Below are 22,768 nucleotides of genomic sequence, written 5' to 3'. Positions count from 1 at the left end.
TAATTATTATTTTTATTGCATTATGATCTGAGAAGATTACATTTATTATTTCTGCTCTTTTGCATTTGTTTGCAATGTTTCTATGCCCTATTACATGGTCAATCTTTGTGAATGTACCATGTGCAGCTGAAAAGAAGGTGTATTTCTTTTTGTCCCTATTTGTTTTTCTCCACATATCAATTAAATCTAATTTTTCTAGGACTTCATTCACCTCTCTTACCTCTCTCTTATTTATTTTTTGGTTTGTTTTATCTAGATCTGAAAGAGGAATATTTAGATCTCCCACTATTATGGTTTTAGTATCTATTTCCTTCTTGAGCTCTGCCAGTTTCTCCTTTATGAATTTGGATGCTATGCCACTTGGTGCATACATATTAAGCACTGTTATTTCCTCATTGTCTATACTGCCTTTAATCAGGAAGTAATGACCTTCCCTGTCTTTTTTAATCATATCTATTTTTACTTTGGCTTTGTCAGAACTCATAATAGCCACTCCTGCCTTCTTTTTCTCATTTGACACCCAAAAGATTTTGCTCAAGCCCTTAACCTTAAACTTGTGTATGTCCACCTGCCTCGTATGTGTTTCTTGTAGACAACATATGGTAGGATTTTGGTTTCTAATCCACTCTGCTATTTGCTTCCATTTTATGGGTGAGTTCATCACATTCATATTCAGATTTATAATTATCAGTTGTGTATTCACCATCATTTTGGTATCCTCTCCTAATTCTACCCCTTCTTCTTACACTATTTTCTTTTAAACCAGTTGTTTGCTTTAAGCCAGTAACCCTTGTCCCCTCCCTTGATTAACTTCTCTTTCTACCCCCTCCCTTATTATTCCTTTCTTTTTATTTTTAAAGGCCTAATGAATTCTCTCCCCTGTCTTCTCTCCTCCCTTTTTTGACCTCCCTTCTCCCCTGTTCCCCTTGGTTTATCCCTTCTGACTTTCTCAGTAGGGTTAGATAGAGTTTTATATCCCAATGGATAATATAGCTACTTCTCCCTCAGGGTTAATTACACTGAGAGTAAGGTTTAAATATTACCTCTTAATGCTCTCTTCTTCTCTTTCTTATAATAGTATTCGTCCCCTCCTCTTCCCATGCCCTCATTGTGTGTAATAGAATATCCTATTTTTCTTATTCATTCAAGTTTCTCTTGGTGTCCCCTACTATTCACCCCCCTCTTTTCTACCCCTCATATCATCTTAGATCATTTAGTATTCCAACCTCTCCCTATGAATTATTCTTCTGATTACTATAATAGTGAATACTATAAATAGTGAATAGAGTTCACTACAGAGAATTATACATAGCATTTCTCCACATAGGAATACAGATAATTAGATCTTATTGAAGCCCTTAAAGAGGCAAATTTAAAAAATATGAGTTTTTTTTCTTTCCCCTTTGTTTCTTATTTAACTTATCATGTTTCTCTTTATTTTTGTGTTTGGATATCAAACTTCCCAATTAGTCCTGGTCTTTTCTGTGCAAATACTTGGAAATCTTCTATCTTGTTGTATGCCCATACTTTCCCCTGGAAGTATATAGTCAGTTTTGATGGGTAGTTGATCCGTGGTTGAAGACCCAGTTCTCTTGCCTTTTTGAATATCATATTCCAAGCCTTGTGGTCTTTTAGAGTGGAGGCTACCAGATCCTGTGTGATCCTGATTGGTGCTCCTTGATATCTGAATTGTCTCTTTCTGGCTTCTTATAAAATATTTTCTTTTACTTGGAAGCTCTTGAATTTGGCTAATTATATTCCTGGGGGTTGTCTTTTCTGAGGGTGATCTATGGATCCTTTCAATGTCTATATTGCCCTCTTGTAGGACTTCAGGACAATTTTGCTGAATAATTTCTTTTAGTATGGAGTCCAAATTTCTATTAATTTCTGCTTTTTCAGGAAGACCAATGATTCTCAAATTGTCTCTTCTAGACCAGTTTTCTTGGTCTGTCACTTTCTCATTGAGATATTTCATGTTTCCTTCTATTTTATCAGTCTTTTGACTTTGTTTTATTTGTTCTTGCTGTCTTGAGAAATCATTAGCTTCTAATTGCTCAATTCTAGCCTTTAGGGACTGGTTTTCCTTTTCAGTCTGGTCATTTCTGGTCTTCAATTTTCTTGTCAGTTCATTTGATTTCTGAGCCTCACTTTCCAATTGCAAAATTCTGCCTTTTAAACTGTTATTTTCTTGCCAGATCTCTTCCATCTTTCTCATCATCTCTGATTTGAACTCTTCAACAGCTTGTGACCAGTTTTCATTATTTTGGGAAGGTTTGTATATGATTACTTGTTTGTTCTCCTTTTCTGTTTGCTTGGTTGTCTGCATTTTTTCTGTGTAAAAGTTGTCGAGTGTTACAGATTTCTTCTTGATGATCTTTCTCTTCTGGGGTTCCCGATTTTGGCTTGACATTGTTAGACCTGTGCCTTCTCAGCTTTATCCTCACACTCAGGGTCTGTCTGCGCTCTCTAGGCTCCCAAAGTCTCAGGTCTTGTTGTTCTTGGGGGTCAAGCCTCCTGATGGTCCCCCCGCCTGCCCCTCTACCTGAGGCTCCTTCAACAGTCTCAGGAAGCTGCTTCCACAGCTGTGCTCCTGTCTGCACAGGGTCTCAGAGGTCCAAGCCGGCGCTCAAGATCCTTGTCCACGTGTAAGTCAATGCCTTCAATGGAGCCGGAGCTCAAGGTCTGATTTCAATGTCCGTGCGCGTTCTTTAGCCTCTTGGGTTCCTAAGTCTTGCTGCTCTCAGGAACCGGCCCTGGAGCTGCCAGTGACTTAATGGCTGCCCGAAACCTGCTTTAACTCTTGTGAGCTGGCTTTGGCGTTGTAAGTGGTGTGGAGGTTGGGGGAGGGGCTTCCTCAGCTCAGGCTCTAGTGAGAGCTGTTTCACCCCTTTATAGCATGGAAATGCCCTGATTCCACGTACCTTCAATGCTGTGCCCTGTTGTGGGGTCCCTTCATTTGTCTGGATTTGTTTTTATGTCCCCTTGAGGAGTCCTGTATGCTTCAGTTAAGAGATTAAGCAGCTACTCCTTACTCTGCTGCCATCTTAACCTGGAACCACATATTGAGAATCCTTTTGATAAAAGTTCACACCCTCAGAGGAGGGAGTTGGATCCCATAGGCACTGCCAGGCAAATTAAGAAACTCTGATTGGTTCTGTGTAAATAGAATTAGCTCCAGCCCATTAATAGTCAAAAATCTACTCAACCTAGGCGTGCTAATGATGTCACTCTCATCTCCCTTAGTGGGGAGGGGAGTCGAGTTACCCACACGTGACAATAAGTAACAAATCAAGAATAAGGGACTGCCCTTTGGGCAGTTCAAATCAATGTAGAAACTGCCATTTGTCCATTTGAATTAGAGGTGGACCACAGGAAGTGATGAAAGACACTATCTCTTTAAGTAAGTGAGTGAACTTCCTGTGGGAGAGTTTGCTGTCTCCAACTGGAAGAAGAAGCATCTCCTTCTCTAGGCCTTGCGCTCTATATTGTCACGTGGGTAAGTTAGGCTGACTTCCTTGGCCTTGCTGGGCCAATTCTAAACTCTGCCTATCTGGCTGTTGGGTCTTGTGGCTTACAGCTTCATTTATTTAGACCCCTTAACCTTCTCTCACTAGCCTCTACTTTTCTCTTTATTCCTACTTTTACCTACCAATTGTAAATAAACTCTTCAACCCGAAGCTGACTTGGGTCTGATTTAATTACGGAATCAACCTAAATTGTTGATTCCTGGCGGCCACATATTTTTAATATATATCTATAAATACCTAAATTTTATTCCTTACCGTTCCTGAGATGTGATAAACCATTGGCACTGTCTATTTTAAGTTAATCAATCAAGAACTTAAGGTATTCCTACTTAACACTTAGTAAGTCACTAACAGAGTTCATGCCCTAATAGGTCATAAGCACTGCTGCCACACCCACCTCCTCCTCCCCCTGCAGTACTAGGCAAATTGAAAGGCTGTAATTGATTCCTGAGATGTGACAAGGAGAACTGATGGATGGAAAAAACTGTATATAAGTGGAAGCCTGAGAGAGATTCATTCTGATTCATTGCTTGGTAGATTCTTGGGTTCTTCGTCCCTGATGGGATTCTTGGTGATCTTGGCCTCCAGTGTGCTGAAGGTTCTTGGCATTTTTTACAGCATCTTTGGCTCTTTGGATTTCTTTCTTTCACTGTGGGCTGGTCTATCACATTCTCAGGAACCAATCAGAGTTTCTTAATTTGCACTCTGGGCAGTGCCTGTGGGATCCACTTTGATCCACCTCCTTCCTCTGAGGGTATGCACTTTTATCAAAAGTATTCTCTGGGGGCAGCTGGGTAGCTCAGTGGAGTGAGAGTCAGGCCTAGAGATGGGAGGTCCTAGGTTCAAACCTGGCCTCAGCCACTTCCCAGCTGTGTGACACCCTGGGCAAGTCACTTGACCCCCATTGCCCACCCTTACCAATCTTCCACCTATGAGACAATACACCGAAGTACAAGGGTTTAAAAAACAAACAAACAAACAAACAAACAAAAAAAAGTATTCTCAAGTTCCTGACTAAGTTAAAGGAGTGGAGCACTACATGTACTTGATTGATTAAATTAAGATAAAAAAAATTCCCTTTCACACCTGATTCTGCCTACTTCAGTTTGCATCAGTTCATGTAAAAAATCCAGGTTTTTCTGAAATCATCCTATTTGTTGTTTCTTATGCACAATAATATTCCATTACAATCATATACCATAATTTGTTCAGCCATTTTCCCCAGTGATGGATAACTCCTCATTTTCTAATTCTTTGCTACTACAAAAAAAGCTGCTAAAATATTTTTGTACATATAGATCCTTTTCCTTTATTTTTGATTTCATTGGGAATTCAGAGGCGGTATTGCTGGGTCAATGGGTATTCATAGTTTTGTGGCTCTTTGAGTGTGGTTCCATATTGTTCCCCAAAATGTTTGTATCAATTCACAGTTCCACCAACAGTATAATTAGTATCCCAATTTTCCTATATGCCCTCCAAAATTTATCATTTTCCTTTTTGGTCATATTAGCCAATCTGATATGTGTGAAATGATATCTCAGAGTTGTTTTAATTTGGATTTCTCTAATAAGCAGTGATTTTAGAGCATTTTTCATATTAATATGGATAATTTTCATTTCTTCCTCTGAAAAATGCTTGTTCATTTCCTTTGCCCATTTATTGATTGGGGAATTATTGTATTTTTATAAATTTGACGCAGTTCTCTATATATTTAAGAAATGAGGCATTTGTCAGAGATACTTACTATAAATCCCCCCCCCCCCCCAAATTTGTCATTTCTTTTTTTAAACTTAGTTGCATTGGTTTTGTTTGTACAAAACCTTTTAAATATAAGGGAATCAAAATTATCCATTTCATTTTTGTAATATTCTCTATGTACTTACTGTTATCTTTATAGAATCCTTCTATCCTCAGTTTATGCTAGTGAGGTTTAAGATGAGATTTACTAGACATCTAATCTTTATGCTTCAGTTTTTTTTTTTGTTGGAAGTTTGAATATTCTGCATTTGAAAGGTGTTCTAATATTCACACTTAGCTGATTTCCCAGTGATCTCTGTGACATTTTCTTCTCTGTTCTTTCCTGAAAAGAACTGGAAGTGAAATCTTATAGTAATGTTCATTTTGTTTTGCAATTATCCATACCCAGCAACCAGAGCATTCTGTTTAGAAGCTTTGACTCCAAAGTTCTCTATGAATTTCTACCACCCTCTTCTCCTTTTCTTCATATGAATAAATATTTTCCATAGTGTTTGCATATCTTAAGGTAACATTAATTTTGAGGTAAGCATATATATAGAAAAGCTTAATAATGAGACTGTGAGATCATACCAGAAAACATGGAAAAAAACTTTTCTTAGCCGTGCTTTGCAGTATTAGCAACCCAGTCATACTTGGCTGCTGACTTTTTTAAATAATAGAAATTTCTTATAATAAAATATAAGATTTTAACAATAATGTGTTTAATGCTTTAAAGCTAGTAGGCAACATTTGTTTTACATTTGTGAGTTACAAATTTTAATGACTATGTAGGCCTATCAACATATTTCAGTAGTGATCCTAAGGGAAATGATTGTCAGAAATTTCCCTTAAAGTATAATCTTTTTATCTCCTAGTTATTTTAGTGCTCATTTTACCTTTCTGAAAGATAATGAAAACTGTATTTTAACTCTATTTTTAAACTAGCTATAAACCATATGCGAAGAAGTTCATTGATAAGTAATTTTTTAAATTTCCATAAGATATGTTCCCATTAAAGTATACATTTCTAAAAAATGATCAATATGACTAACACTTTATGATGTTAATATACAAAATTCCATTACTTGCTTTGTTTATTCAGTAGTAAGAATATGCTTTGTTATGACATGCCAACCATGATTCTATGCATTAGTTGGGTAGATGTTGCTTATTAATACTATAATTATAGTTAACATTCTTCATCTGAAAAATATTTAATAAATATTAATTAAGCACTGATGTGGTTGAATGCTACCCCAGTAATAAAACTCAAGAAAATAGAATTGAAGAATTAAATGATTCACATAATTCAAAAAGTGGTATTCTGATGTACCAAGTGTGGGAGCCCAGGTCCTATATATGTCACTCTATTTAATAGATTGCTGTACTCAGTAGTTTTTTCTACTCTTTAAGGAAAGACTATAAAATGCTACATAGTGTAAAATTGTTTTTATGTGGTAAGAAAATTCTCAGTACAGAATGTCTACCCATAGAATATTGTTAGTGTTTTCGATTAATGGGATGTTAGAAGAATTTTGATGTTTTAAAAATTCTATTTGACTTTGCAAGCATGAGTCAGATATCTTCTAGAACAGCACTAAATGCTGGACATCAAGACACCAAGTTGGGGAAGAGGCATATAGTTATCATAATCATCAGTAAATGATTAATGCCTACTAATGAAGACTCAAAGTTTATGGCTTAAACTTGTTTAAGAGACCATTTTGGAGAATTAGACCAAATAGAAGTGAAAAAAAGGAGAAAAGGATTTATGAGTGCCTGATAATTAATATAGAATTAACTGATTATATATAGTTGTCTTTTCTGTTTTTGGCTAAAGTCTTGTTGCTAACAAATCATGAACAAATTACATTGATTCCCTAGTTGGGTAATTTTTTTTTTATATTCAGGAAAGCATTTGTGAACACTTTTTCATAGAAGCTGTCATAGAAGAAAAGGTTTTTTAAAATTGAAAATAGAGATCATCCTCCCTCCCACCTCCTACAATTTTTTTGTCCTATTTTAAAATGAATTAATTAGTATGAGCACACTACTAGTGCATTGTATTATAGATTTACAGTATTTGTATCTGAGGATGCTTTTTCCATTTGCTTTTATGCTATATGTTATGTAACATTAATCATAATTTTGTTACTTTTTTTGGAGGGGTAATAACTGGCTAGATTAAATACAATAATCCTGCCAAGGATCTCGAATTTATAATTTGGAAGAAAAGACTTCTAGACTTTTAAAATGAGTGAATCTTATACAGATTTTTTGCTTAAGTATACCAAATAGGTTTAAACCATTTCTTATTTGGAAGTTTTTTTACTGACTTTTTTCTCCCCATGTACAAATGTACATTCAATTCATTATGCATTTGTTAACTACCAAGCAGAGTCTGAAGTCATTGTGCTAGGCTCTGGAACCTTCTTAAGGATTTCTCATTTCCTGCCCTAAAATCATTTATTCCTCCAGGGTGTTTATAATCTAATGTAATGCAGATATCTATTGTTTATTTGTTATTATTTATACATGTGTCTCGAAGTTGACAGAAAACTTCAAATGAAATAAAAATTTTTCTTTTTTGGAAAGTATTAATCTTCCTCTCTTTCTTTCCCTCTTTCTTATTGATTGCTTAATCCCCTTTCAGTGGGGACCTGTTATGATACTAAACTTTCTAGGGAGTCATATGGCTTATCAAGACAGTTAGAAGAGGAAAGGCATATTTGTTGTAAGTATTGCTTACAGAGATACCATACAAGTCTCAGGGATGATTCTCAGGTTCTTTTTGTCATGTGATTTTGAGGCCTTTTGAAATATTCGTGTTTAAAGTTTTTCTTTTCTATACGAACACTAAATTTTATAATCCTAGTTCATAGAAATAGAAATTGAGTCGAGCATCATTGCTTGGTAAGAATTTTAGCATAGGTTTTTGTTTTTTTTTTTCTTTTTGTCCATTACCATTGCATTAAAAAAATATACCAGTATTTTTGTGTTCAGCAAGTAATCCAACTTTGTCATATGTAGTCTGCAAGTTGGTTTATTATATATTTCATATAACTTATGCTAGAAATATTATATATCTGTTAACTTTCTTTGTGAACAAATAACATGATTAAATAACATTTACCCAGTAAAATATCAGTTTGTAGCACAAATACTGTTTAGAACTCATATTTTTCTTTTCATGAACCAGAAAGATTATTTCTTTAAAAATATTTTGTTGCTTATATGATTTATTCTCTTTGGATTCTGCCACTAATAACACGTGAACTCTAAAGCAATCTATTGAAAACTTACAACTTGTGGAAACCATCAAGTTTTGTTTACAGTTGATAATGTAAGGTTTATTAGTCTGCAATTTCTATTGTCATTTACTTCAATTGGTATTTGAAGCCCTTTCCAATCTGGCCCTTTGCAGCATCATTACACATTCTATTCCTTCATACACTTTACAGGAGTCTTACCAATCTTCTTCTCCTCAGTCATGACAGTCTGTGTTCTGTCTCCATGCCTCTGCAATGCTTCTTCTCCACACCTGAATGGTACTCCTTCCTTACATTTGTCTCTGAGAATCCCTGCTTTCCTTCAAGTCAGTTCAGTTATCTTCTTTTATGTGAAACCTTTCCTTATCTCCCTGCTAGTTTTCCCACTGTTAACTTTGTATCTATTTTCTTGTTATTTTGTATATGCCTATTGTAATATAGGATTATTAACATTGCCATGTTGGCTTGTGGCAACCTGTCAGTTGCCCTGGTTGGAATGTTGACTGTGGAAGCACCAACTGCCAGTTGGGCCAAGGGTATATAAAGCCCTGGAGATCCAGGGCTGGGTTCTGTTCCTCCCTGACTTCTCCCCGACCTCTCGCTTACCCCATACACCCTGGGCCCCTGGGTGGTGGGAGCGGGAATGTGGGTACTGGTTAGGCCTAGAATAAGGTTAAACCAGTGATTCCCAAAGTGGGCTCTACTGCCCCCTGGTGAGTGCTGGAGCCATCCAGGGGAGCGGTGATGGCTACAGGTGCATTTATCTTTCCTATTAATTGCTATTAAAATAAAAAAAATTAATTTCCAGGCGGCTAAGTAATATTTTTTCTGGAAAGGGGGCGGTAGGCCAAAAAAGTTTGGGAACCACTGGGTTAAACCAGTTCTGCAGACTTATCAATACTATTAGCACTACTGGCAAACCTTTAGTCAAAGATCAACTTTATTTATTATTTATTTATGCATTCACCCATCCACTTATTTATTTATTTATCTGTCTGCTTATTTATTTATCTATTCATCTATTTATCATCTCATTATTTATTTAATTATTAGCCAGAGATCCAGGATCAGAGTGATGTGGTCTCTGGATAATAAATAAAGTTGATCTTTGACTAAAGGTTTGCCAGTAGTGCTGATAGTATTGATAAGTTGTTCTGCAGAATTGGTTTAACCCTATTCTAGGCTTAACCAGTACCCACGTACCTACTCCCACCACCCAGGGGCCTAGGGGGTATGGGGTAAGCGAGAGGTCAGGGGAGAAGTCAGGGAAGAACAGAACCCGGCCCTGGATCTCCAGGGCTTCATATTCCCTTGGCCCAACTGGCAGTTGGTGCTTGCCCTGTGGCTCATGCCACGGTCAACATTCCAACCAGGGCAACTGACAGATTGCCCCAAGCCAACATGGCAATGTTAATAATCCTATATTACACTATAAATGTTTGTCTCTTTTACTAGAACATCTCCTTGAGGTTAAGGACTGTTTCACTTTTGATTTTATATCTGCAGCACCTAGCACACTGTCTGGCACTTAGTAAGATAGGGACTGAATCTCCAATTTCATTGATTTGGGGAATTCTGGCATCTTCTTTTAGAGAATGGATTAGACAAGTGATGGGTAAACTACAGCCTGCAGGCCAGATATGGCCCCCTGAAATGTTCTACACATCCCACGACATTCTTCCTAATCTGACGAAAATAATGAGTAGGATACAATACAATGAAACTTCGAAAGAGTTGCCTTAGAAACAGACTGACAGATGAGCATTTCCTTTTTTTTGGCTCCCTCTTTAAAAAGTTTGCCCATCACTGGGTTAGAGTGTTAAAAGTTTAAATTTCTTGCTCAGGTTCACATAGCTAATAGATGTCAGAGGCAGAACTTGAGCCTAGTTCTTCTGGGTTTTAAGGTTTGCTTTCTCTCTTACTTTCTGTATGGTGCCTTGGCACAGACTACCATAGGTGCTTCTTCAGTGCTTGCTGATTGATTTTGATTTACCTGACCAAGCTCTGGAAATACCAGAGGAAACACTTAGGTAGGAAGCTTTTTCCCCAGGCATTTTGTAGGGAGAGATAATTTCCTCGTCTGCCAGGGAATGCCTGTATTAGCTTAGGTGACCAGATGGATGAACAAGTATTGATTAATTTTAAAAATAATTATACTGAGGATATTTTTGCATTTTTCCAAGTTTTTAGACAAAGCTTATACGTCTGGACCTTGAACTTATTTTGCCTCAAATCTTTGTTAAATCACTAACCATTACTCAAGTTTCCTAGTGATAGGATCAGATTGAAAAATTATAAGTACTTCGTGCCTACTGATATGTTCTGGTATTTAAATTTTTTGATGTGGTTATTACTGTTGAAAATGTTAGCAAAACGTTGTGAAAGATGTTTTTATGCTGCTATTCATAGTTTAAATGAATTTATACAAACCTTTGTAACTTTAAGTTGTATGATGGCTTGGGATTTTTTTACTTACAATAGATTTTCACATTCTTTGGTCAAATGAGATAATATATATAAAGTACTTTGCAAGACATTAAAGTTATATGTAAGTGCTAGCCCATTATTATCTTATTATAATTAGTTAAAGATAGAAGGGACCTTAGAAAGAGATCTAATCCAATTCCCTCTTTTTAAAGATAAGGAAATTAATTACCAGAGAAGCCAAGTTATGCAATATTGATAGTTACTCTTGTTTGTATGTCCATTTGGCTCAGTAAAATCACAGAATCACAGAATTTGAGTTAGAAGGGGCCTCAGCTTTTACTTTAACCTTATTTGCTTCTGATTCTGCCCTCTAGAGCTAAACAGACCAAGGAAAATCCTCCTTCCACATTATAGATATCCTTTCAGATTACTTCTCATTGTCCCCTTGCATTTTCTTTTCTTTATGCTGACCTGTTCTGTCCTTCATAAACTCAAGGTCCTACTGTCCTAGCTGCCCACCTCTGAGTACTTTGGTTTTTGACAATTTTTTTTTAACTGTGACACCGAGAGCTAAATACAATACAGTATGACAGATGAGATGATGGGGGACTTGAATTTCCTGTTTCTGGAAGCTCTGCTTCTCTTGGTATAAACTTTAATCATATCAGCTTTTTTAGTTGACTTCACACTCTTCATGCATAATGTGGTTGCAGGTCATTCAAAAAGGCTGTTCAGTCTTGGAAAGGGGATCAGTCTCTTTCTAAGAAGTAGGATGTTTTTAAGAAATTCAGAATCAATAGAATTTGGGCAGAGATCAAATGGCTATATTTTGTAATAATAAAGAGATCATTTTTAAACCGGGTATGGGTTTAAATTATATGACCTTCCAGTTCCTTCCAGATCTTGAGAATATCTGACTCTCTATGTATTACCATTATATGAACCCCACTTTACACATATTGTTAACAATTATAATATTGTTACTAAATAAATATATTTAACTCATAAAGAAAATAGCATAATTGTTAAAAAACATATGTGTGTGTGTATAAAAATAAATGGTTTCTTTAAAAAATTGTGGTTTCTATAATATAGAATGGCAAGTTATGGTTATAGCCCTCTGACCAGTTATATTTCTGATAATCTTTTTTATATTTCAACAAAATATTAATCTCTTAAATGATACTACTATTGATACTACATACTAAATAGCATGTCAGTGTATATAAAGTGACAACAAATAAAATAAAGTAGAAATACTTTTCTTTTAAAGGTTTGTTCACTGTACTGATGATTCCCCAGACCCTTGTATGGAATATGAGGTAAGGAAGCTTTCCTTTTTCTTGATGTTCTAATGTCTGGTATTTAGTAAATACTGAATGAATGTTCATTGTTGAATTTCCTCTTTCATCTTCTAGATTTTAATAAAAAATTACATTGTTGTGATTTTGCTGCCAGGTTTTACTCTTAAGCTAGACCAGAAATATGATAGCATCTTTTTGGAACATCAGAATTGAAATAACAATAGAAATAATAATGATTACTAGCATTTCTATAACACTACTATGTGCCCAGCACTGTTCTAAGCATTTTATAAATATTATTTATTCCTTTCAATAACCCTGGGAAGGAAGTGCCATTGTCATCCGCATTTCATAGATGAGGAAATGGAGGGAGGTAGCAGTTGCTGCTTTAACACTTGCCTACTTTTTTATAAAGCTGGTAATTTTCTGAAGCTGGATTTAAACTCAGGTTTTGCTGATACTAGGCCCAGTGCTCTGTCACTACACCACATAAAGGATTTATAATCTAGGCTTTAAAGATTTTTGTTATCCAGTTATGTGTTAAGAATTTTGGAAATGCTATTTTTATGTTTACCTAAGTTTTTTGCTCTTATTTTTTTGACATGTTAGTTTATTGATAAAAAGGAATGTCTGATCTGTGTTTTTAAAAAATTTTAAAATCAGGCAATTTATTTTTCCTTTGAATATGTTATTTATTAGTGTGCTATATTATTAAATCTTAAAATCAGATTTAATATTCTCCAAAGAACATTTGAAAAATGTAATAATAATTTTAAAAGACAATTTTATTTTTAGTTTAGTCTACAAAATTTTTTTTCTTCTTCCTTAACCAATCTTTCCCATAAATTATACCAAAGACTCATACCTTTATATCATGAATACTGTTTTTGAGAAAAGAGTTGGTAGGCGATGGATATAGGACAAGCATCAAATAACATTAAAGAAGATGAAATGGATTACATTTTAACATAGAAGAACAGAATTGTTATTGATATGGGAGTTATGCTTGAGCTACCTTTTTGTTTATAGTCAGACCATTGCCTTGTCAAATCTAGAATCTGAAAGAGTAAAAACAAGAAGAAAAAAGGCAGCAAAGAAGGCAGAAATAGGAAGAAACAAGTATAATGTCCTTCCCACCTCCCCCTCAACATATACTCAGAAAAGCTTCTCTAAATAGATCTAGGCAATCTACTAGACTAAATCCTAATTGGAAAATCTAAGAAAAAAGTCTTTTTTCCATCCAGGTCAATTTAGGGATATATATATATATATCCCTAAAAATATATATATATATATATATATGTATAGGAGATCTATGGAGACTGGGAAGGGAGTTTGGTCAGAAATGTGGTGAATTGTATTCTAGAGGTTCCAGATCCAGCATAGAACTGCTTATACTTATGCATAGTACAGAAATGGTTGCCACTTGGCAGTTCTATCACTCTTTACACATTTTTGGGTCAGAGATCTAGGGCAGATTGCCCTGCAAGGGCAGAGTCTAGGGATGGCATTCCAGGCTAAGGAGCTGCCTGGATACCAAGGCAAGCAGTAGATGGGGCAGGATCTTGGTTCCAGTTTTCAGGCCATCCCCAAATCTCCAGTGAACTAGGCAGGATAGGAATCTCAGAGGCAGCAGAACTTTTCAACCAGGCAGTAGGGGCTGAATCCAGTAATATTTTACTGGAGCTCCAAAAAGACTTGTTTCTCAAGAGACCAAAAAAGAAGTCAGACATGTTCAGAGGTGGGGCAGTGATTGGATTTTGTTCAGATATGAGCACTGAAAGTTTGTGGGTCCCTACACTGAGCTGCTATCCCTTTGATCCTGAAATAACACTACCCCCAATAACCCAAGAAAGTAATAGTATGACCAGCTCAGACATCCCCACAACTACCTCAGAAATGTGTAGAGGTTGGCCCTGCAAAAAGAATATAATAAAAAATCGAATTAAATAAGAAAAGCACAAAACAAAGCAATAAAATCTAAAATCAGGAAGTAGATTGGAAGAATGAGCAAAGGAAAAAAGAGTCATTATTAAAAGCTATTAGGGGGGTGGATTAGGAGATAGAGAGCCAGGCCTAGAGAGAGAAGGTCTTGGTTTCTATTCTGGCCTCAGATTCTTCCTAGCTGTGTGACCCTGGACAAGTCACTTAATCTGAATTGCCTACCACTACATACTACTATTCTGCCTTGAATCTAATACTTTGTATTAGGTTTATTAAAAATAACAACAACAATAACAAATTATTATGGTGATAGGGATGGTTAAGACAGAAGCCCAAAAGAAGAATATGATTCTCAAACGCCTACAGATAAAACCTCAAAGAAAAATGCAGGTTGGGCACAAAATCAACTAGTTCCTCTAAAAGATGAACCAGGAGTTTAAAAAATGTTTTTATAGGTGAAATGAGAGCACTAAAGGAAAAAAATGGAAAGCAATGAGAGCCATGGAAAAAGGAATTGAAAAGTGAATTAATAAGAGGTAAAAAATCTCATCTTAGCAACACATGCCTTAAAAATAAGAATATGCCAAATAAAAGCCAATGGCTAGGAAACAACAAGAAATAGTAAAACAAAGCCAAAAGACTGAAAAAATATAAGAAAATTTAAGTTATCTTGTTAAAAAATCCAACTCACTGGAAAATAGAATAAGAAGAAAATGAATTAAGAATTATTGAACTACTTGGATGCTAGACATTCTGTTTCAAGAATTCTTAAAAGAAGATTGCCCAGCTTTCCTAGAAGCAGAGAGCAAAGTGGAAATAGAATCCACTGATCTCCACCTGAAGGAAACTCCAAAATAAAAACTCCTACGAATATCATAGCCAAAATCCAGAGCTTCCAGGTCAAAGAAAAAGTACCAAAAGCAACCTGAAAGCCAGAAAGAAAAAGTATTCAATTACTGAGTAGCCATAGTCAGGATCACAAATGATTTAGTATCCACCACTATTAAGGAGCAAAGAGCTTAGAAGATGGTATTTCTGAAGGCAGAAGATATAGGCTTACAGCCAAGAATAACTTACTCAGCAAAACAGTGTAATGCTATAGGAAGAAAATAGATCTTTAATGAAGTAGAAGATTTTCAAGCATTCCTGATGAAAAAAACCAGAGCTCCAGAGGAATTTTGAAATATAGTCAGAGAACTCAAGAGAAACATAACAAGGTAAATATGAACAATCATAATGGACTGAACAATGATAAACTACTTGAATTGTAGCATAAAGAGATGATATGTATCCCCTCTGTCAGGGTTAATAGATTGAACCTAATTAGAAGTTCTGAGAGTGGTTTTGTTATATGTTGGTCTTAGAAGAAGAATAGAAAGGGAGAAGAAGGTTAGAGAAATCTGGTTCACATAATCAGGCTGCTCAAGAGGAAGTCTATACAAACAAGGAAGAAGAGTGCAAGAAAGGTCTGACACTTGCACAATATTCTCAGCCTAACTAGTCAAAGAAGCAAAGAATACAAATACAGTTGTGTACAGAAGTACATTTTACTCAATAGCAAAATATAAGGGAATGGGGATAGTAGAGAAGGGGAAATCAGAGAGAAGATTGATTAATGGAGGGTTTAGTCACAATAAAAACAAACTAAATAAGAATGTATAAAAAGATGCATAAACTGTAGTTGCAAAGAATTTGAAGCAGAGGGGATATCCATTAAATGGAGAATGACAAAAAAATTACAGTATATAAATGTGATGGAATACTATTGTGCTGTAAGAAATGATAAAGGGAATGTTTTCAGAGAAACCTGAGAAGACTTATTTAAATGATGTGAAGTGAGCAGAACCAAGAGAATAATTTATATAATGACAATAATGTTAAGATAAGCAGACTTAGGAACTCCAATAGTTATAATAACCAATAACATATCTGGAAAAATAATGATAAAATATGTTTCCCACTTCCCAAGAAAGAGGTAAAAGATTTAGGAGTCAAGAATGAGGCTGATTATTTTGACAAGGTTAAGGAGAAAATTAGTTTTACTTTACTGTACATGTTTGTAATAGGAGTTTTGTTTTTCTTTATTTTTCAGCAGAAAAAGGGAGTGGAAGAGAAGGATTTTTGCTGATTGAAAAAATTTTTAATTAAAAAAACAAAAAAATAATGATGACAAAAAATATAGAGAACAATTGAAACAGCAATTCTTGAGTTATTTAAACAAGTAATTGCCAAGGGAAATGGGCAACAAAAAATTTTATTGACACCACTCCACAATTTTATACAGAAGTTTAACCACCATGTTAATTGCCACAGCAAGGAGACCAAAAGAATCCAGAAATGACCTTAGCAAGAAAACAGCTGATTTAACTTGCCAGAGTAAGTTGCTGCCAAAGCCAATATCAGTTTAGAATATACATTTGTTTGCAAAATCTTTAGAAAAATGAAGTTATGAGGAGTAGTAGTGTCTCAAAAAGCAGAGAAAAGCAATCGAGAGTAAAACCAGTTTAAAGAAGGCTTTTTAAAATAGCCAAAGTCATCCATAGGGATAGGATAAAATTGGAAGGAGGACAAAGAAATGGGGGTGGGGATGGAACAAGTATGCAAAAATCATTTTGTGAAAATCTTAACAAAAATAGCGCAACCATCATACTTGAACCATAGCCTCATGGTCTTTGCTGTGCTGTTGGAGATATAGAAATGGCACAAAAAGGACAAAGATGGGAAAAGAAGATTGGACCAATTATGTGTAACTTGCAGGTGACTCAGTTGTGTGAGAGGTTTGAGGAATAGCTCTTCCAGGTAGTTGAAGAAAGAGAAACTATCAAAGGCATGGAAAAAATCTTGGACCTTACTAATCCTGGAAGAATGGTGAATGAGGGAACATCAGTAACCACTGACCTATATGTCTCCCATTTATACAAAACTGAATCATGAATTGAGGCCATACTTGATGAGAATATTAGTAGGGAACAAGTAGACTTCTCTAAACAATTCAATATTTCATAATGGAACATATCTTTTCTATTTTCACTTCAAACCAAAGGGTATAACATATAAGATTCTACTATGCTTATTAGTTATTGATTATGAAAAATCATATGATCTGGTAGAGCAAAATGCTGTCAGATATCAACGAGAATACCCCTCATTCTTATATGAAAATTTCTCAAGCTTCTTTAAGAGCTATAGTAATAAAAATAACCTGATTCAATAATCCATTGATCATAAACAAGTGAAATATAAAATAGATATTTCCTTGCCAAAACTTTTCATCACCATAATGGAGGAGATCAAATGTATAGTCCAGGTTGAAGAAATATTCCTTGCAGATGGTGAGATTCTCTAGATGCTTATGTTGGCAGATGTCCTTTTTACTGATTCTGGAATATTACAGAGAACTGTGGGCATTCAAGAGTTTGGCCAGATAAAGACCCAGATGAATATTTATTGACCAGATTAAAGCAACATTTCAGTGAAAAAAAATAGAGCTTATCTATCAGTTTCTATATCGGGAACATAAAGTATAGATAGACAACAAGTTAGATCTAGAATTGAAGAGGAGAGCAAGACTGAATTGCCTTTGGATAATTGCAAAGCTCCCTTAATACCTCTAAACTAACCATGAAAACTAAGGCCCTTCTTTTTAATACCATCATTCTACTGATGTTGCTTTATGCCAGCAAAACATGGAATGAAAAATCTCCAAAGAATTAGTGATGTGTTTCACAGAGTGAAATGGAAAGACACATGGCAGGTGTGAGCAGACTGTAACATATAGTCAGTGAGGAACTTTGAAGAACAACTGGAGTAAAAGATTTTGTCATTTAATTATATGATAGAAGAGAAGATAGGCTAGTCATTTGATGAGTACAAGGAATGAGAGGTACTAGAGTGCTTTACTAGTACCTTTGTGATATCAAGAGAAAACAAAGAGGATCTCTAGCATATTGGGTGCATCCTCTGTGGTGAACTTTTGGGAGAAAAGGCACGAATTTCACAGAGTGAGTTCTAGTCTACATTGTTGGAGAGAACATCCAAATCAAAAGGATTGCAGACAGACCCATTTAATATGAGTACTTTTCATTTTGATTGTCAAAACTTCAAAAGCTAGAGGTTGGGTTTTTTTGAGTGAGAAAGTTTTCATCCTTTTGATATCTTTTAGATTAACAACTCTTTGAAAATAAGGACCTCATATCTCATTTAGTGCCTTCCACAATACCTAGAATAGGTCCAGATATATAGTGAGAATTCAGTAAACATTCATTAAAAGAAGAATCACAGAATCTTGAGTTGGAAAGCACCCCAGAAGGCCATTTAGTTTAACTCATATCTGAACAGGAATCTATTCTGTAGCATTCCTGATAAGTAATAGTAATTTAGCTTTTGGCTTTTCTTTAGGGGAAACCTTCTACTCTGCCATTCTACTTTTGAAAAAACTCTTAAAATTTTCCCATTTCTCAGGACTAAATCTGCCTCTTAAACTTTCACCAGCTACTTTAATTTGGAACAGAAAGAACAAACTTAATTCCTTTCCCATATAATGACCTTCAAAATACTTAAAGGTAGTTATCATATCCCCCAGTTTTTCTCAGACATCAACAAATATTTTTAAAAATTCATACTGAGTTCCTTTAGCAATTCCTTAGATATTATGGTGAGCCGAAGCCAACCTGGGTCTTCTGTATGTACTACTGTTTGTCAATATTTTTCCTAATCTATAGAATCCAAAACTGAACACAGTTTTCTCGATATGACCCAACCAGGGCAGAATACAGCAGTTCTAGCCTTTCTTTTTAAAGGCCTTTTTTAATGCAACCTAGGATCACATTAGCGTTTGTGTCTGCCTTATTACGTTAGTGACTCATAATGACCTTAGGGATCATTAATAAAGCTCTCAGATATTTTTTAAATGAACTGTTTTCTAGACACATTTAACTCATCTTATACTTGTGGTACTTATACTTGTAATATACTTATACTTGTAAAAATATACTTTTTGAACCCACGTATGAGACAGTTTACATTTTTTCCTTATCAAGTTTTATCTGTTTATGTAAGGCCTATTGTTGTAGCTCATTGTAATCTTTTATCTAAGTTTGGAGGGACTGATCAGTGTAGCTAAAGGTTGGTGAATTTTCTAGCTATAGCAACTCCTGAAGACTGAGCTCTGTACCAATGGAAGTGTAATACATTGAAATCATGATGGAAATATTTTATCATTATTGGTATAAGTTTGATGATAATAAAGAATTTCTCTGACATTGTGGTTCCTGACTTATTGCCATTTTATTTGCCAGTTGCAGTTGTTTACAATATGAATTTTACATTGTTTCAAAGACTTTCCTCGCTGAAGACTGGGTGCACAATTGTCACTGTGTCTTGCTAAGTATCACAACTTGAGTAGCCTATTTTAGACAATATTCTGGTGGCAAAACTGGAAAATGAAAAAAGAATTGTTTCAAATGTTGACTAATTTTTTGTGTGCTCCAAACTTAATTCCAAAGTTCACACCAGTTTGTCATAATAACTGACATTTATATAACACATTAAGGTTTGCAAAACATTTTGCCCAGTTCATTCTATATGAACTTTTTAGTAACTCTCTTTAGTGTTGAAGTTGGTGCTTAGAGATATTTTCTCCATTTTAGAGATGAATATAATGGAATTCAGAGAGGTTAAGTGATTCACTCATGATTATACTGTTATTATTTGAGTCTTAGGTAAGACTTTTTTCCCATTTAAAAAAATTTTTTTTCATTGATATATCTTTTGTTTTTATGTCATCTACATTTCTCAATGTATCCCTTCTGCTTTCCCTTCCAGAGAACCATCTTTATAACAAAGAACAAAAAAAAAAAAAAAGAAAAACTTAATGAAATATTCAAGATAGTAAAAATGTCTGACAGTCCCTTTCTGATGTACATTTTCTCCCTTCCCAAAGCTAGAATGAGAGGGAAGAGGTCTTTTTTTTGGGCCAAGCTTGTTTTTTTATGTTATAGCATTCAATTTCAGTTGTCTTATTTTTGTTCTTTGCATTATTATGGTTATTGTCATTGTTTGTTCTTTTTCTGGCCTTGCTTATTTCACTTTGCTTCAGTTCTGTCAGTTTTCCCATATTTCTCTATATTTAACATATTAATAATTTCTTTCAGTAACTATATAAGTTACTGTACCAAATTTGTTTAGGCATTCCCCATTTGATGATCATCTATTTTGTTTTCATTTCTATGAATAGGCAAGTCCCTAGTAGCATTCTATTCTTGCCTTTATATTTAACCATAATGATAAACATTAATTCATAATAAGCAACCATAACTATAGCATTTTAGGTATAAGTAGCTATGAAATGTTTTCATTCACTTTGAAGTAAGGAAGTATGAATTGTTGTGGAGAAAATTTTGTTAATTTGTGACTTTTTGTGGCATTTTTACTATTATACATCATATGGGTACATTAAAAAAAATTAAATTAAAAGGTAGCATTTGCCATAAGAGTTTTCAGGAATTTTTTCCCTTGTTTAGTAAAAGATCTGCTAGGCAGTATGATATACTGGCCAGAGAGCTGATTTTGGGGCCAGGAAGATCTGTGTTCAAGTCCTACCTCTGGCACATATTGACTTTATGACCTAGGATCCCTCAGTGCTCTAAGCATTCTCTGTATTAAAGTTGCAGAAAAGATACCAACTTTGTACTGCTAGAGAGAGTTTTTTTTTCATCTGGGAATTCCTGGTATCAGTGAAATCGAAGGTCAAGACCCTATACCCATTTTAAAAAATCCTAATATTTTACTTCTTGTGTCAAGAACAGCACATGCAATCTCTGGTAATACTACTCTCTGATCCTACTTCATGTTAAGGTAAATGTTCATCATTCCTCTGAGTCTTTCCTTCTTATGTGTTAATGACATATTTTTTCTTTTCATGGCAGCTTGTTCTTCGAAAATGGTGCGAATTAATTCCTGGGGCAGAATTCAGATGTTTTGTCAAGGAAAATAAGCTTATTGGTGAGAATCTTTCTTGATTTTTTTTTCCATAAAATGACTTTTAAAAATCTAAACTTTTTGTGGAATGAGTTACAACTAACCATAGAATTTTAAAAATTCAATGAGACTTGAACTCTATATAAATAATTACAGAATTTTGAGGCATTCTTTTCTAAAAAGTCTCTGACAAAAGACTAGCTAACTTCCATCAGAAACTTTATAGTGCTAGAGAATTCAATTCTGAGGTATCACATTAGTTGCATTAAAAAAAATCCACAAGGATTTCTGAAGTGCCTAATATTTGGATAGTATAAAAAAAAGAAAAAATGAAAAGCAACAGTTCCTTCCCTTATGGAGCTTACATTTTTTTTGTTTTAATTAACAAAAGTGAGTTTTTCTGTTCCTAATTCCTCCCTCCCATTGGGGAAAACAAACAAACAAATCACATAATCAAACAAAACAAATTCTTGCATTGGCCATGTCCAAAAAAATAAAAGTCTCATTCTCAAGCCTAGGTCATTCATTTCTTTGTCAAGAGGTGGGTAGTAGACTTAATTGTTAATACCCTAGAATCATGGTTAAATTAGTTGATCTGAGTTTTTAGGGATTTATTTTTTTATCATAGTTTTGTTATTCTTTAAGTTATTCTCCTTGTTCTGTATCAGTTCGTACAAGTCTGTGGATGTTTCTTTGAATCTGTCCCTTTCCATAATTTCTTATGGCAAAATATTATTCCATTACATTGATATGCTCTAGTTTGTTCAGCCATTCCCCAATTTTGGATAGTCCCTTAGTTCCCAGTTCTTTGCTACAGTGAAAATAGTGGCTTGAAGTCAACAAGTCTCTATAAAATGCTTACTATGTACAGAGCATTATGCTAAGTGGTAGGAAAACAAAAACAAGCAGAAGTAGAGGGAGTCCTTATTTCCAAGGAGCTTATATTCTATAATGGAGGAAGAAAATAAAAAAAGAGCTGAAAAGTATGGATAGTGTTGGAGGGAGAAGGTACCCAAGTTGGGGCATGATGCAGAAAGAGAGTCAGGAATTGAGTTTAGTTTCTGGGAATTGCCTAAAAATTAGAGAAGGGGCTTCAGGGATACAGTGTACTTGTAGTATGAGAAGGCCAGGGGCAGAATTGAACTTTCAAGGTGAAGAGGCTACTATGGCATGGTGGAAGAGAATCTAGAGAGACAGGAACGAAATAAAGATGCTTTTGTACAGATAGGTACTTTTCTTTTTCCTTTGATCTCATTTTAGGATAGGCCTAGTAGTGGTATTGCTAGGCACATGGTATGTGGTATATGTACTTTAATGGCTTTTGGTGCATTTCAGGTTATTTCTAGAATGGCTGGAGCAATTCAAAGCTTCACCAAAAGTGATTGTGCTAATTTCCCCAGAGCTTCTCCAGAATTTCTCATTTTCCTTTTTTGTCAACTTTGTTAGTATATGAATGATGTGAAGTGGAACTTCAGAATTACTTAAATTTGCATTTCTCTAGAGGAAAGGAGAGGAGAGGGGAGGGGAGGGGAGGGGAGGGGAGAAGAGGGGAGAGGAGGGGAGACTTGTAGAATTTTTTCAT

General features: G+C 35.0%; 1 protein-coding gene across 2 annotated transcripts in view; it reads left to right on the top strand.

The window, feature by feature from the left end:
- Nucleotides 1-22,768, top strand: part of CDC123 (cell division cycle 123) — a 103,680-nt gene that overhangs the window by 43,508 nt on the left and 37,404 nt on the right. For both annotated transcript variants that reach the window (XM_044677927.1, XM_044677926.1), the window contains exons 7-8: nucleotides 12,234-12,282; nucleotides 21,135-21,210. In XM_044677927.1, coding sequence (XP_044533862.1) covers nucleotides 12,234-12,282; nucleotides 21,135-21,210 — 125 coding nt within the window. The remainder of the gene's footprint in view (nucleotides 1-12,233; nucleotides 12,283-21,134; nucleotides 21,211-22,768) is intronic.

This window comes from Gracilinanus agilis, chromosome 5 (genome assembly GCF_016433145.1).
Source record: "Gracilinanus agilis isolate LMUSP501 chromosome 5, AgileGrace, whole genome shotgun sequence".
Taxonomy (NCBI): domain Eukaryota; kingdom Metazoa; phylum Chordata; class Mammalia; order Didelphimorphia; family Didelphidae; genus Gracilinanus; species Gracilinanus agilis.
Note: the sequence above shows the minus strand (reverse complement) of the source record. Positions and strands in the feature narration are given on the sequence as shown.